General features: G+C 40.6%; 2 protein-coding genes and 1 pseudogene across 2 annotated transcripts in view; 2 read left to right on the forward strand and 1 right to left on the reverse strand.

Moving 5' to 3' along the window:
- LOC146462787 (uncharacterized) overlaps positions 1-17167 on the reverse strand; it is a 225045-nt gene that overhangs the window by 173009 nt on the left and 34869 nt on the right. The window contains exon 10 of the mRNA XM_085085071.1: positions 15213-15284. Coding sequence (XP_084941197.1) covers positions 15213-15284 — 72 coding nt within the window. The remainder of the gene's footprint in view (positions 1-15212; positions 15285-17167) is intronic.
- The window catches only part of LOC146462794 (uncharacterized), a 30509-nt gene continuing 13399 nt past the window's right edge, over positions 58-17167 (forward strand). Inside the window, exons 1-2 of the mRNA XM_085085175.1 lie at positions 58-1190; positions 1614-4471. Coding sequence (XP_084941301.1) covers positions 58-1190; positions 1614-3894 — 3414 coding nt within the window. The 3' untranslated portion in view covers positions 3895-4471. The remainder of the gene's footprint in view (positions 1191-1613; positions 4472-17167) is intronic.
- Positions 7947-10020, forward strand: LOC146462795 (zinc finger MYM-type protein 1-like; annotated as a pseudogene).

Here is a 17167-nt window from a genome sequence, read left to right on the forward strand (position 1 = left end):
AAGCGAATCATCTACTGTGACACGTTGGCCTGGAAACCTCCATCAAACATCCTAGAAATGGTGAACACCTTCACAGCCCACATACCCGGTGTAGGACGTTATGAAGATGTTCACCTTTTCTCGGCTCATTCCCCTATGGCCACCGGTCGGTTAGGCCATTTGTGCGACTGGCGATGTCGTAACTACCCGTTGCAGACGTGCTCTGATATCTGTGCAGTTATTGTGTTGATCAGCGCAGCCCTGGCGGCGTTAGATAAGTCCCTTTTTCAGTACCTGATTGGCCCACACGAAAAAGAGGCAATATATCTTCAGCGCCCGACTCAACATGCTCACTATTTGAGACGTGTCTTGATGTGTTGGTTCGCTGAAGGCCGCATTGACATCGATTACGTGCTGCTGCAAAATGGTTGGCGCGATAACCTTCTTCCTGCGAAGTCTGACCACTCGTTTTGCCTTCGCCAAGACACAGCTAGCAATTCCAAGAGAAGGCTGAAGTTGTCGCGAAATAATCACGCCTCCCACGATATATCTCTAGAAGCTGCGCAGGGTGATTCAACGTCTGCAGAATGTTCTCCTCCTCCTACTTCCCACGCCCAGACCTCCAATGGCGCCTCCTCAAAAATAGCGTCTTCTTCAGCTAAGGAAGCGCATTCTCCCGCCAATAAGGTTTCTATTCCGTGTAAGAAAAGGTCCATTTCGGGAACTTCGCCATCTTCAAAGAAATCAAAGACGTCAACTGAAGGAACACATTCTTCAAATGAACATCCACGTGCTACAAAAGAACCTCAGCCTTCTACGTCCACGGGTCCATTGCCTGGTGCTCGGTGTGGCAGCAGTTCAACGGCAATACCATCCCCCAAAACAGCCACTTCCCCTAAAACAACTACTAATTCAGGGAACACGCCCACCATAAAAACTAATTCCAGTGAACAGCCATCAGCAAGTCCAAGGAGTAACACCGCTTCGACACCTCCATCTCCAGAAGCAAACGGTCAGTCCTCTCCAACTTCAGCGCAGCAACCAAACAGTGCCCTGAATAAATTCCAATGTGAGTACTGTGGCTTACAGTTGAGTAGCCGAAACTGCCTATACAAACATAAAAAGAGGAAACACACAGCAACCCATGACCTCTCTAAAACAAAGGAAAGCAAACATGTAATTTGTCCCGAATGTAAAGGAAAAGAATCAAGGTGAGTTAAAAGATCTATATTTTTTGGTTACAATAAGAAAAATCCCAAGGCGAGGAAAAAGGAAAAGTTGCAAACAGGACAATTGATAAGAGGACTTATAACAACGTGTGTCTGTTAAGAGCCAAAAAGCAAATAGGGAGTAGTCAATGTGCGAAATTGGAAGCAATGCTGTCAACCCAGAGCTTTATAATTTATATTATTTCACAGGTATTGTTTAGATTTAAAATCTACTTTTTCAGGTGAAAGTGCTAAATGGAATATGCCGAGTAGCGATTCAGTAAATTGTTAAGGTTACTTTAATCGCATTTAGATAGTTGAAATAAATCTTCAAATGGTTAAGTAGAACTGATCCGTTAAAATTCGTCACTTATGGTGTATTACATGGAAGCTAATGTTTACTTAAATTTTGAATTTCTTTTCTAGCCCGGCATACTCTCATGAAACGGCGCAGGATCTGATTCAGCACTTAAATTCTTTCCACGGACATGGCCTAAAAATTGAAACTGAGACATTCGATAACTGGGAGGAATTTGTCAAATGGAAGGAAATCGAGGAAAAGATGGGGAAAAGTTGGTTTGTAAAACAACGAGGTGACCGAAGAGCAAAATATCATAAGACTTCCTGGTTCTATTGCAATAGAACTGGTGAGTACGAATCCAAAGGGAAAGGAAAGCGGTCATTGAAGTCCCAAGGAACGTCGAAAACTGGTTGTTCGTGCCCAGCATTCATCACTGCAAGGACGGATGCTGCCACTGGAGAAGTAAAGGCGGAGTTTTGTTTGACTCATGTGGGTCACAGAAAGGACATTGCGCATAGTCGGATGTCAAAGGAGATGCGCTCATGCATTGCTGCCAAATTAGCACAGGGGGTCCAAATGAATGCCATCATGGACTACATAAGGGACAGCCAAGCTGGTCCTCTTACCAGAGATCACCTGACAACCCGCTTGGATCTGCACAACATCAAGCATCAGTACAACATCAGCTGCATGCAAAAAGACCAAGATGATGCAAACAGTATCATGTATTGGGTGGCAGAGATGGAGAGAGAGGATCACAATTCTGTCCTTTGTTTTAAGAGCCAAGGAGACATTTCAAGCCACGCCGGCATTGAGTCCAATGATTTTTTGTTGGGAATTCAAACTGAATTTCAGCACGAGATGTTTGTCAAACACGCCACGAAGCTAGTTTGTGTGGATGCCACCCATGGGACAAATTCCTACGATTTCCAACTGATCACGGTGCTAGTGATTGACGACTATGACGAAGGCATTCCAGTTGCATGGCTGATTAGCAACAAAGAATCGGCCGATGTCCTTAGGGTGTTTTTTGAAAGCATCAGGGAGCGATGTGGGGACGTGAAAACAGAAATATTTATGAGTGATGACGCAGAAGCCTACCATAACGCATGGGCGTCTACCTTCTCTAGGCCTGACAAGAAGCTCCTTTGTAGCTGGCATGTTGATCGGAGTTGGCGGCGCAAGATAGCCGAGCACATCAAAGACAAGGAGCAGCAAGCAGAGGTGTACGCCGCCTTTAAAGGCCTTCAAAATGAGACCAGCGAGGCAGGATTCCGGCGCTCCTTGCAGCACGTCCTACCATGGCTGAAGGGTATATCAGAACCAATGGCTTGCTACTTCGAGAAGGAGTATGCCAAGAGACCTCGAGAATGGGCGTCTTGTTTCCGAGTGGGGACTCGTGCAAATACAAACATGTTTGTGGAGAGTTTCCATCGTACTCTCAAGGAGGTATACTTTGAAAGAAAACAAAATAGACGCGTTGACCACCTTCTCTACAAGCTGCGGAAAATTTCCCGGGACAAGGCCTATGAGCAGTGGATAAAAGCAGAGAAAGGGAAGAGTACCGTTAGACAAAGGGAAAATATCAAACGGCACAAGCAAGCTGAGTCGGTTCCAGCCAAGTCCGTGTCCAGGAAGGACACTGATTGCTGGGAGGTTCAGTCGTTGAGCGAGGCGGGAAAAGTTCACTGCGTGCGGCGGATTTCCTCATCTGTTTGCACCTGCCTGTTACGATGCCCCTCATGTATGGCTTGTGTGCACTCTTTTGACTGCACGTGCTTTGACTACGCTATTAGGGGTGTTGTTTGTACTCACATCCATGCCGTTAACTTGACGGAGCCTATTGACGATTCCAAAGAATCGGAACTCCCCAACAGTGTTGAAGAGATTCGTGACGATTTGGCAAACCTGATTCCCATCAGCAAAGAGATGAAAAACTGCACTGAAATGGAGGACGTAAGAAGAAATGCGTTGAGTGTGATTGCGGAACTTACAGATATTATCCAATGTGCCCCTAGTAGCGATACCATTCACGCAGCAATTCGACACGTACGCTCGGCGATATCAGTGGCAAGAGGACTATCTGTTATCGGCAATGATCATCAATATTTGAAAACTAAATCGTATCCTGCAAATAAACTCGCTGAGAAACAGAAGCGATTCTTTTCTACGAAAAAGAAACGAAAAAGTAAACCAAAGATCTCCAACATGTCAGAAACTACAGCACAGGAACTAGATACCATTGAGCCGGATATTTGTGCTTTCTGTTTCAAGGAAGATCCTCCTACCAGTGATGGAAACATAGTTGATTGGGTGGAGTGTGGCCATTGTAAAGTGTGGGTACATGCATCATGTGACTACGTCGAGGATAAAAATGATTTTGTATGCTGCATGTGTCGACCTTAATGTCGCTCTTAATATTTAATACATCCTGTCCAGCATAACCATGTACTACTTCTATACATATCAACTATATCAATCCAATATCAGTTCTGAATATTAACTATATATCAATAGACACTCGATTGCAAAAACGTTGACACCTAAAAAGCATAAACCGTGAACGATGAGACCCAATGGCTTTATGGGTATAAGTGTACTAAATTTATTTGCATAATATTCTATTCTCGTGCGACGGTTTCCATCAATCGCCACGTGCAACTAATTTTGGTCCAGTCAACCGGTTGACTGGACCAAAATTAGTTGCACGTGGTGAATGATGGAAACTATCCAAGCTTTCCTTAAAGTATCCGAGTTGGCCAACAAGGGCCAATTTGAGTGATATCGCGATTTGCCTAAGTTCAAATCAGTCAATGAACTTAAGCAATATTTGGTAGAAAATTATTTGGAAGAATTAAGTCAGCACTGTATTCTTTCTTGTAAAGAATAAGAATGGTAAATTATTGATTATGGAAATGAGGTTAGTGTTTAAACACTACCCACAAATCCGTTGGGTCTCATCGTTCACGGTTTATGCTTTTAGGTGTCAACATTTTTGCAATCGAGTGTATATATATATATATCGCTTTTAAGTATTATTGTTTAAGGTTTTATGCTCTGTGTGGAGTTCTTAGGAGTAAGTAAGTCATTATGATATGACAAGTAATGGTAACAGGACTGAGTGGAGTACAGGGATTATTTGGGGTAGTGTTTTAAAATTAGCCAAGCCCTTAGGGTGGCAAAGATTCGAAATAGTAGTACGATTACCCCCTAAACAATATGACACAAAGCACAATTACAAATTAATGGTGTAAATAACAAAACACAAAATTAGAAAATCTAAGTGAATTCAAGTTCAAATTGGACAGCTGTAAGTGGAAATTTCATAGCAAATGGGGAGGCAATCCCAGTCAAGCATTAATATTTTTGTTATAGATACGATTAAATGCATAGTTCTTTTGTCATGAAATCGTTATATGGAATCATAGGCATTAAATAGGGACTAAGTGAGTAGGAGAGAAATAACATAAGATGCCTCGCGTTCCATTGTAGACTATGTGTAGACTCATTTTTCTGACAGATAGTGGACATGGAAATTGACTCTGACACGTTCTCACATGTTTTCTTCCATCCACTATCTCTTAGAAAGATAGGAGACTGCAAGTAGTCTATGCTCGTGTGGATAGCTCATTATGGTAGGCCATGTTTTTGATTATTTTGCAATAAGTAAATGTATGTAATGACAGAAGAATTCTTTTTCAAGGCAACATGAGGTTAATATTAGGCCAAGTTGGGGTGGGGGGAGGGTTGGTGGCGGGTGTTTGATTGTTGCCTGCATATATAGTAAGAAGAAGATTATTTTAAAATTACCTTAAGGTTTGGATTTTTGCAGCAGAAAACTTAGGGCCTTTTCGTATGAGCCTGATTGACTGGGCTGACCTGATCACCCGATCAACATGAAAAGTTTTTGCCGGTCGTGTTCGCTAAATTTCATGCCTGAATGACTGTGTCACCATTTTTCATCTCGGTAAACAGCTTAAAATTACCCATGTGAACAGACTGCAAAATTCATCCCCCTAACCAAGCAACCGTAGAAACCAGGCTTATATGAACAGGCCCTTAGGTCTTATCTTAGGAATACTTTCAACTAATTCAGATATATTGTAATAAAAAAACATAGTTTTAGAAAATCAAACCACTTTAAATGATTGTAAATACACATTATACACACCCAACAATAAAAATGTATACAGAATTGGGCCGAAAAAAAAGCACTTCTGTATTTTATCATTGTGCTACAGTGCTAGAGTCTCAGTTTAATTTTGAATATCGCAAATTTTACAGTGAGATTCGGTATATATTTTGAAAAGAATTAGTGTTTAGCTGATTCGCTTGACTAACCGTATTCTAAATTACCATTCGTACTTGAAGGACCCGAAGCAACCCTGTTGTTTGGTCATCTATTAGCGTTGTATCCCTTCGGAACACTTGTGTGATGTCAAATATCGTCAGGCGTCATACCTTGTAGACACCAGTTCCCCTCTTACATATCCTTTTAGTGTCCAGTGCATTTTCGGCCTGGGTGACGCGCTGTCTCTAATGGCAAATTACAGTCTTCTGGTCGCAGAAAATCATTAGTTCAACATTGGTTACGTTTGCGCATGATCAGGGCCTACCCAGGTCCTCTCGGTCACAATAACAGCAAGCGTTTGGAGCAAATTTCAGGGTTCATCTGAAGACGGTTGAAGAAATGTTCAACGACCGTCCAAATATGTTTTTTTTTTTTTTTTTCATTTTAATCTTTAATAGTTTAAATTCGTGTCTTTGTTGTTGTTTTCTGTTGTTCTTCTTTTTTGATCGGATCGACAAATCGTCGACTTGACCAGACATGTAAAATCCAAGGCTCATAGGGGGCCCACACAATGTGTCTGTGTAGCCGATTGTTATTATATAGTAAATGCACTGGATTTACCGTTTGCTTCACCTATAGCGATATATCGCTAACTATGTACATAAATCAATGATAAATAAACGTTGAATTACCTTATCTGTGGTATATAGTCGTACTTTTACCTCAAAAGCGGTTTTTTGAGCGATTTTGAAGGAGTTTGATTTCGCCGTTGACAGAAAAACAGCATTATGATTCGTTCGAATTCGTGGAAAGAATCGGCCCTACAACGCGGTACTCTTCAAGACTTCGATGACCAGCGCAATTGTCGATTTGTGACTCATTTCAGTTGAAATTATTGTCGCCATTTGGTTTGGTGATGGAAAAGAACAAGCTGCAGAAGTTGTCTTGGGAAAGTATTATCATTAATCAAAGAATAGGCCTTATCACAGGCCCGTAGCAGGGGGAGGGGCAGGGGGGGCTTGAGCCCCCCCAGAATTTTTGGAAGTGTAAAAAACAATGTGCCAAAAAATAAATAATAAAAAAAAGAGTAATAATAATAATAATGTGAAGCAATCAATCTTGAATTCTGTCGCTAAAAGTGCCGAAACACAACCTTTAATAATTTGTTTGACAGTTTTCTCCGCTAACATTTGGTTTTTATACAACAGCAACAAAAGCACTCCTTCGTTGTGAATAGGAAATAAGAACCAAAATGGATCGAAATCAACCAATCTCAAGCCTTAAAGCTGTTGAAATAAACTATTTGTTTTCTAAGACGTCCACGCATTGATACCAATATAAATAGCCTTATTTTATAACAATTTAGTGCTCACGTGTTGTGGAAAGCCACACAAATAATTATGTCCTCTCAAGAGCCACAGAAAAAGAAACTTAAACCGGTTCTTTGCCGCCAGAAAACCATTTTATCTTGGGCTAAAACATGTACCACTGCAGCAGGAAGTGAAAGAGGTGATGAAATGACAGAGGAGGAACAAGAAAATGCAGCGCATGTGACAGCGAGCACGTCTACTGGTTATCAGGAAGAAACAAAAAGTAAATCGGGTCCGTTGGATCAAGTCTATATAGCATCTAAAAGCCCAAATCAGCCTAAGAATTTTAAATTCCCAGCGAAGACATTTGGCAGTAAGAAGCTAACAAAGAGGTCATTTCAGCCAGCATGGTTTGAACGATACAAGTGGCTACATTACGATGAGGCGAGAGATGTAGTTTTTTTGCCATATCTGCTTAAAAGCACTTGAAAACAACATGCTGACGTCCTTAAACGCAGATCCAGCATTTACACGGAATGGCTTTAGCAACTGGAAAAACGCCACTGACACGAAAAAGGGATTTCACAAGCACGAATCATCTGACGCACATGCGGAGAGTTAATATCTGAACAGCATTCACTAGAGAAGAGAAAAAATAAAAAGATTTTGCTAACCATCCTATCAAACATCAGGTATTTAGCTCGACAGGCATTGCCCTTAAGAGGAGACTGGGTCTCTGAGACGGCAAGTGAAGAAAACTCCAATTTTCATCAGTTGCTGAAACAACGTTCTCAGGAAAACCCAAAGATTCTAGAGTGGCTTCAGAAGCAAGGTGACAAATTCACATCCCCAGTAATTCAAAATGAGATGCCAGAGGAGATGGCTTTTGGGGTTCTACGTCAAATATCGACGAACATTCAGAATGCGACATTTTTTACAATCATGGCCGACGAAACTGCGGATGTATCTAACAAGGAGCAGTTAGTAATTTGCATTCGCTGGGTCGATGAATCTTTTGTTGTACACGAAGACTTCATTGGAATGCATCCCTTAGAAAGGACAACTGCAGATCAGGTAGTGGCAGTACTGAAGAATACTTTACTGAGAATGAATGTAAACATCCAGCGAGCTCGTGGTCAGTGTTACGATGGTGCAGCAACAATGGCAGGCGAAAAAACTGGAGTAGCTACGCAAATCAAGAATATCAACGAGAAATGTTTGTACACACATTGTTATGGACATGCCCTAAACCTGGCCGTCGCCGATGCCATCAAATCCGTTAAATGCATCAGCGATTCACTCGAGACAGTTAGAGAAATTGGCAAATTGGTTAAAAATTCTCCACAAAGGAATACAAAGCTGGACAAAATAAGAGCCGAAACTAAGAATGAATCACTGACGCGGTGTACACGCATTTTGCACTACAAGATGGACTGTGCGGGGCGAAGCGCTAGCAGCGGTGATTAATAATCATACTGAACTCATGGAACTGTGGGACTGGTCGCTAACTGTGTTAAAGGACACTGAAATGAATGCGAGAATCCGAGGTGTTCAAAGCATGATGAACAGTTTTAATTTTTACTTCGGTTGTTCTTCGGGAGAGCGGCCGCTCAAGCAAACCGACAATCTGAGTCTCGCCTTGCAAAATTCATCCACTTCAGCGGCTCAGGGTAACCGGCTTGCCCATGACGTGGTGAAAACGTTATTAAAAGATCGGAATGAAGCCTCATTTGAACTATTTTGGTCTCGAATTTTGCAGCGCAAAACAAGCGAAATTCAGAACATTGAAGATCCCAAGTTGCCCAGGAAGCGAAAGGCACCGTCAAGGCTAGAGATTGGAGCACTGGATACACATCACTTTGCTGAAGCCCCAAAAGACCACCACAGAGAAATCTATTATGCAGCGATAGATACTACAACGCAGTGCATCACCTCGAGATTTGACCAGAAGGATTTTAGAATCTACCAGAACATCCAGGAGCTAATTTTAAAGTCAATTTTCTCTAAGCCATACGAAACTGAGTTAGCTGAAGTGGTCAAAACGTATGGAGAAGATGTAGATTCGTACCAGTTGGAAGGACAGCTGCGATTATTACCACAGATTGCAGAGTCAATGGGATATGATACTTCGAAGTTTGACGTCGCTGATCTGGTGTCCTTTTATCAATCTCTTGATAGCTCAAGCAAAATTATTTTGAGCGAAGTTTGCATCCTGGGAAAGCTGATACTGGTGATGCCAGCAACAAATGCAGTTAGTGAGCGATCCTTTTCCGCATTAAAACGAGTGAAAACGTACTTGCGTGCAACACCCGGCGATTCCAGACTAAACCATCTGATGATACTCCACGTCCATAAAAAGATAAAACTGATGTTTTAAATCTGGTGGATGTTGCCAACAACTTTGTCGGAGAAAAAGCAAACAGGAAGCAGTTTTTTGGTACATTTTCAACATACGATATCCCCATAAAGGTGTCCTTTTCGACAAAGTCGACACAAACTGTGGCATTGTGAACAGAAGTATGTCTATGTAACATGAATCCTTGTACGCCTTATGACCGATTTGTATTTTTTAGTAGGGAGTTAAAGATAAGACGACGTGATGGAAGCGAAAACATCTATAATTTATCTATAAAGAGAATTCGCGTTCTTTTAAACTTCATCGCGATAATTCTAACTCGCTATATTTTTTTTCTTCTTAATGTTAGGGCAAATTTTCCTGCAGGCGGATTCTTACTGCCCGATTCCAAGTTCACTGAAAAAGAGAAAGGAAAATTTTTCGTCGTCTTTCTACGTCCTCCTTTAAACGCGAAATTAGTCAATTTGGCGTGTTAGTCCGCGTACAGTGACGTCAAATAAACGTACCAAAAACTGTGATGCGCAAAGTTATTGCTTTGCTTACTAAATCTACTGCTTTTTTGGCGTTCTTATTGCATCTTTAACTCCCTAATTAATCGGTCTGTTTTTTTAATTGACAGGGGGGGGGGGGGGGGTGTAGCTTTGTTTAACCAATTTGCTTGGCCCCCCCAGTGGTTTTAGCCTTGCTGTTATCACGGTTTTCGACGCCATTTTGACGAGTAGGCAAACAGGCTTGAAATAACAGTGTTTGTATGGAAATCATATGTCAAATTACTTTCATAAAACATCGCTTCTGAAAAATTCATGAATTGGAAACTTTTAGCAATAGGAAAAGGATTTTAGGAAAAAAAATGGAGGGATGTAGCTGTGCCAGAAAGCGTCTAGTCGTGTTTTGAACTTTCCATACATTTGTCTGTAACGCGAACCAGCCGTGAACTGCTACTAAAAATAGTTCGCGGGAAAAAAATACAGGGAAATGTATGGAAAGTTCAAAACACGACTGGACGCTTTCTGGCACAGCTAAATCCCTCCAATTTTTTTCTTAAAATCCTTTTCCTAATGCCAAAAGTTTCCAATTCATGAATTTTTCAGAAGCGATGTTTTATGAAAATTATTTGACATTGGATTTCCATACAAACACTGTTATTTCAAGCGTGTTTGCCTACCCGTCAAAATGGCGTCGAAAACCGTGATAAGGCCTATTATCCGAAAAGCTAATAGTCGGTAAACATTTGAATTGACTAGTAAAAAAAAAAAAAAAACTCTTCTACCGTCTAATTGTTTACTTGCTTATATTGTCGAGGTCTTAAGGATTCTTTTAGCCGCAATTTTACCTCAGAATGGAGTCCACTGCTACTGTACAGGTATGTGCCTTTTTTTCCAAAATCACAGAGTATACAGCCATGAGTATACAGGGCCCCTCAGGATAACAGCCCCGTAGCTGATTGGGCCACCCTGTCTAAATAAAGTTCACTTACTTACTTACTAAGTCGAAGAGCCGCTAACATAAGTAGCTAACAAGGGGGCTGGAAGTCGCAATCCAGATGACTGGAATCCGGAATACAGAACCTCTGTGGATTTCGTCACGTCAGGCCGGTACCGTCAAGTTATGAGTAAGTACTTTTTTCTCACGAAAAAGAGTTAGTTCACTCGTTAATGGAATCCCTTTTTTTCTGTGTACATGTGATCCAGTACAGGACCGGTTCCGTGTGAACCGAATACTTGTAGATTAGCGTCGTCCCTGCGTAAACAGACGTAACCCGCACCGCAGACCCAGTCCCCTTTTAACGTAGCCGCTTCATTAAACAGTGATTTTTCTCAGTGTACCATTCACGAACAGCAAAATGTCTTGCAAATCTTTTTATAACAGGGAAGTGCGCTTTGCACTTGATATATCCTTTAACGCTCGTTCTTTGATTTCACCTTTGATGTGTGTCAAATCAGTTTAGTCACATTTGAAGCCACCACAACTTTGACAACACCCCAAAGGTGAGCAGGTTACCATATTAGACCTCACCTTTGAAAGTATCAAAGGAATAGCAAAGCCGTTACATAGTATTTGTTTTTACCTTTGACGCGCATCAAAGGTGCAGTCGAAGTTGTTGTCGCATTTCGCTCCGCGTTTGAAGCAAAATAGCTATATGTATTGTATTTGACTTCAGCTTTGATGCCCGACAAATGTGATATGAAATTCATTTCACCTTTTATACGGACCTAAGGTGTAGCACATCCAATTTTCCGCAAAAACGCACAGAGAAGGCTTGGGATATGCTTCTTGCAATTGAGCAGAAAAATACAAAAAATATATATTTTCCCGTAAAATCAGGACCCAGTATCATCCTGGCCTGTAAAGAGACTGTACCGGAAGATCCTTCCTTCGCTTAGCCGAAGATTTTCCTGCCCATTCACCCATCTCCAGGCCGCAGGTGAAGAAGGGGGGGAGGGGGGGAATGCTGCCCAAGACGACTTTGCAGCTGAATAGCTCTTTTTTTTATATATATTTGAGTATTTGAGCAATTTATCTGAAAATATTTGATTCGGTCCGTTAATGTTCGTTGTCGTTGATGTTACCATGGCAATAATTTATGACAGGCAATTTTTTTTTTCAGCAAATATAATATCCCGCTATAATAAAAAAATTAGAACAAATAATTTTCTTATCGTAACTTTTATGTTTTTAGTTCATATAAGTGTTCCTTTATTGGTTTTGATCAGGGGCACCCAACGACAGTTTTCTCTCAAATCCTTTGAAACGCAATTTTACGCTATCTGGAGTGCCTTTAAAGCTCTGTAGGTTTAATTAAGGCTTCGCTAATATATTTATATGTGTTCGGTCATTCTAGGGGACCTTGAGTCTTTTCGAAATCACTCAGGGTATTTTTGTCCATTTCTCGAAAACCTTAGGTCTTATTTCCTTTCCGAAAATCTTAGCTGGCCTTTCTTCGGTACCCGAAAACAAATTTTTATCAATCCGAAAACAGTAGGCCTTAAATTTTCCATATCACGACCTTTCGAGGTGAAAATTCCCTTTAGAAAATTGTAGGCGATTAAGGGCCTTCCGAACAGATAATGTACCTAAACGATCCGTTGGGTACCCCTGTTTGATTACTTTCCTGCCCCCAAACTCCCCTCCACGACTGGCCTCAGAAGAGGATCTAGGGTTTTTCCCCTTCCCTGGCGGCCTAGAATACCTTTGTGTGTGTGGTTACTGTTTGGTGGGTTAACTTGGAATTGTTACAAAGGGTCATGCGCGATTAACCGGGTGACGGTGATGTTGGTGCTGGAATTCCTCCGGCAAACTGGTCTGAGAAGAAACATAAACTGTGCGCTCAATTATCGATTTTTTTTTTTCGGGAGCCGTTGCATGTGAATACTTGCTGGTGTAAGTAAGTGGGCGGAAATATTTGAAAATCTCAATTGAAAGTTGCTTTCTATCTTAGGAAGGCAGTACACTTTTTTTACAAGGAAATTTTTAATAAGAACGTTGAGGCTGAGATTAACTAAAATTTAAGCCGGAACATGTCAAGAACCCAATTACCCAGGCTGAGAGTCAGTGAAGAACCTTTAACTCTCCTTTGCTGCAACCTCTGTTCAGGTTAATACTTTTCGCAAAGCCAAATTACCGAGGCGAGAGTTGGTTGCCGCGACATCTTGTACTCAGCACTAGAGTACATGTAAGCCGCACAACAGACAGTGTGTCACAAGAATTTGACTTAGCATTGAGGCACATATTGCTCTCTGATAGGTGTCTTGTTCACTTCCACATAGATTTATTGAAATACTATAACAGGTAACTACAGTGTAAGAACATTTTCAGGCGCAAATTGGCAAAACAATAAAAACGTTAAGTCTTAGCCCCAAAATTAGACCTGCTTATGTATCAAAAAGAGTGTAACACGAAATCAGTAAAAGAATGAAGAGGAACTTGAGAAAGAAGCTAGACACCTTTTTACACTGTTGGAAAAATGACCATAGCTACGGAAGATTTTGGCCGCAAATGTAGACGTCGGTGCTGATTACTTATTTATGGAGCGTTTGAAGGAGTGGTTTGTTTGAACTATTGAACTTGCCGCATAAGTCTTGACTTTCCTGCTTCCAGAGACAACACGATAGGGTATACGTTGTCTAATGTTACATTACCATTAGGAACACATAATTAGCCTTCAGAAAATCTCGACCAAGGACAGCGGACTGACTGGCCGCTCATGTCTTGTATTAAAAGGAATATAATTGACAAGTAAACTTGGATCTGGCCACTTCTGGGTAAGTATTCAGAACCATGATGGGTGGAGACTCTTTGGTAAGAGAGATACAGGCTCTTGTATCATATAGGAAGTCGTTTGCTCAACCCGTCACGTTTTTTCCAAAGGCATTACGTTGCTGTTTGGAGCTTAGAGGGGACTGTCGATTTAAATTTTGCTCAGTTTTTGCCATCGTTGACAGAGGTTGACAGAGGTTGACCAGGCTGGACTCTGTGGTTTTAGCGAATCTTGTTTTTTTAGCCGAGGTTTTTGTTTTCAGCGACCTGCTCTGGTAACTGGCGGTCAAGTTTCCCCGACGAAACTACTCGAACTGCTCGGTAATCGAACTTAATCGAACTGAATCAAACCTAATCTAACGATTGAGTTCGATTGAGTTCTATAGTCAAACACAATCGAACCAAAACAGTTGTGAGAGAGTTCGATTGCGTTCGATATCCGAACCCAATCGAACTTCATATTAATCAAACGTTGTAAACCATCACTCGAATTAAGAAGAACTTTGAAAAATCTTTTTAAGCATGCAAAAACAACAAAGAATTAAGTGAAACGAACAATAGAATGATGTGACTTTACTAAAACATCATTTTATGATCCACTACTGTTATAATTTTTAATCGAATGTTTGCCAACTTGGCCATCCAACCTAATCGAAGTCAATCAAAATTCGATTGGGTTCGATTGTCGAACTCAATCGAATCCAATCGTTCGATTGAGTTCGATTAAGTTCGATTAATGGAACGTTCCATTTGGGTCGAGTAGTTTCGTCGAGAGTTGTTTTCCTTTTAGTCGTAGAGAAGTCTCTGTTTCAGTTGAGCCAATGGTGGTCATTTGGTAATTTTCACCACTTGGTCTATGACAGCAACAGTTGACTCTGGCTGAGATGTGCTTGAACTTCTTTTGGAAGTAGAATTGTTAACTTGCATGTTATCGGCACAAATCAGTCATGCCCAACACTCACCACTTGTTTGAGTCGTGAAAGTGAAGATTCAACTGGTACGACTCGTACGACTGGTGTAAGTGGTAAGTGTGATAAATGTCATGATCGATATGATCAGCCATAACAAGATTTCTCATCTGCTACGGCATAAGAGCTCATTCTCAAACTCATTAATAATTATTCATGAAGAGAAAACAAAGGAAATCACTGCTGTGAAGGAGGTTTAGAAAAGTGATCGTAATTATCATAGAATTTGGTGAACTTTTGCTTTGAATTTCTCCAAGAATTATTAATAGTTTGATAAGTTATACCAAACTCTCGAAGGAGTGTTTTATCCGATTTCAATTCACCTTGAACTTGGTTCACTAAACTGGCTGCTCGTCGTTTTTCCAACCTACTTCGCGGTGTTTAATCGGATGAAACACTTTTCCTCTTGTTAGACATATTACATCATTTTTTTTTACATCTGATTTTTTTCATCCCATATTCCCATTTCCTCCATCTACCCTCTACACTTTGCTCACAATATGATTAGTGGTGATTTGTTAGTAAAGAAAAGGTGCACTTACAGCACTACCAGCCATTTGTTGCGATCAAAGATATTCTGAGGCAGGTTTTTTAGTTGGTTGTCATTCAAGTACCTATAACGAATAACCAAAAAACAATTTTAACTTAACCATTAATTATTTATCTAAATGTATAAGTAAGTTTTTGGTTGAGGTGTTGTTTTGAATTGCACAGTTTCGTTGGAAGGCAAGCTTTGCTACAGCTGGGGTCATATTTACTAGAGTAACCTACACATTTACTACGTTTTCTTTATCACCTCGCTGGAAACTTTCCACACAATTGATCTATATAAATGTGAATTTTGCATTTCACAAGTTATACAGTAAAAATCTCTTAGCTAGCCACTCTTTCTTCCATTGCTCCAAGGCAAGAACCGAGAGCCAGTGTGTTTTTAAAAGTTATTTATCCCTTAGGCCAGGCATACTCAATCGAAAGAAATCGTGGATCAAGTGATTTTACCGATTGATAAAGGAAATCGGTGAAAATCGACAAACTGAATTTGGTGTCTCAAATCGATATTATCGATTTTTCATGACTTTGTCGATTTATAACAGGTCCAACATTGTTGCTATATGGCATCAAACGTAACTCTCCGTTAACATTGGACAAAAAGAGTTTGTCTGCGTTTGCTTTTCCAGTGCCCTAAACGTAATTAAATAATTTCCCCTTTTAATAAGAAGTGAAACCTACTTGCGACGATTTTCCCGAATTTATTAATTAGCTGATAAATAGCACGAAAGCGGCATCTCACCAAAGTGAAAGAAATAGACAGCGAGCAGTCTCTTCCTTCACCTACATTACTTGCAAAAAATTTCGGACAAAAATAGATTCCAAAACTAAAACCGTCCGAAAGTTTTAAGCGTCCAAAATTTTTACAGTCATGTATAAAACTTTAAAAGTACTTTCTGGGCGACGGCATCACATATCCAAAGCCAATATACATGATATGGCTAGAATTCGGATTAGGCGGCTTTGCTCAGTCTTTCTTTTTATCACTGGAAAGGAAAATATTTGTTTCTTTTATGAAAGGTAAAAACATAGATAAATTCCATTTTGCGGTTTATATTTTAATCTTCGACCCTAGCCAGGAGCCTAGCCTAGTTTTACTGATACAGTAATTGCATTGCCAGTGCCAGTGGTGCTAATCCTCTTTATCATCATCATCATCATCATCATCATCATCATCATCATCATCATCATCATCATCATCATCAATCAACACAATTGAAAGGTCCTCTTCATTGTCACTAGCGTGTCGTTCTTCATCTGTACCTGTCGGTGACCGAGGGGATAGATCAAGAAGTTTGAGTTTGTGTTATTTTCTTGCTGGTGTATCCGGCTGTAAAACCTTGAAGGTACAGTTAAGGTTACTGCCATGTTTCGCGAGTGCCTTCAGGGAAATCTAGCGTACGCGCGCTGCTTTCGATAAAACCACGGAAAACTATATATCACTGTAAAGCTGATAAATTGAAGTTTGCGAAAAAATCGATGTTTTTTATTTTGTTGGATACATAAGCGCTCAAGGCCTGCAAACTCAATACTAGCGACGCGTACTTAACTGAATAAGTAACCTTAAGCTATTATTTTCACAGATATTATTTCAGTCTAATTCATGTTTTTTAGTCCTAAATTTACTTTAGGCATGTTTTAGCGCAGTGTCCGAAATTTTTGTCCGAAAAGTGTCCGAAATGAGGGAAAAAGTGTACGAAAATTAAACGTCCGAAATTTTTTGCAAGTAAGTTCTGTCACGCGCGCGCGATTTCTTGCGAGCCGCGAGAAACGCGAGCGCGAATCCCTCCTCGTTCGCATAATTTTACATTCGCTTTGCCCTCGTGATCTGAGGGAAAATTAAAGTAAGACTGCTCGCAGTCTAAGCAAGAAACTAATGCTTCCCCAATGTTTTCTTCTTCAAATCGTGAGAAACCTAAACAATGCACATATTATAATGACTTGGCGC

The sequence above is a fragment of the Pavona decussata genome, unplaced genomic scaffold (genome assembly GCF_977016875.1).
Source record: "Pavona decussata unplaced genomic scaffold, jaPavDecu1.1 SCAFFOLD_184, whole genome shotgun sequence".
Lineage (NCBI taxonomy): Eukaryota > Metazoa > Cnidaria > Anthozoa > Scleractinia > Agariciidae > Pavona > Pavona decussata.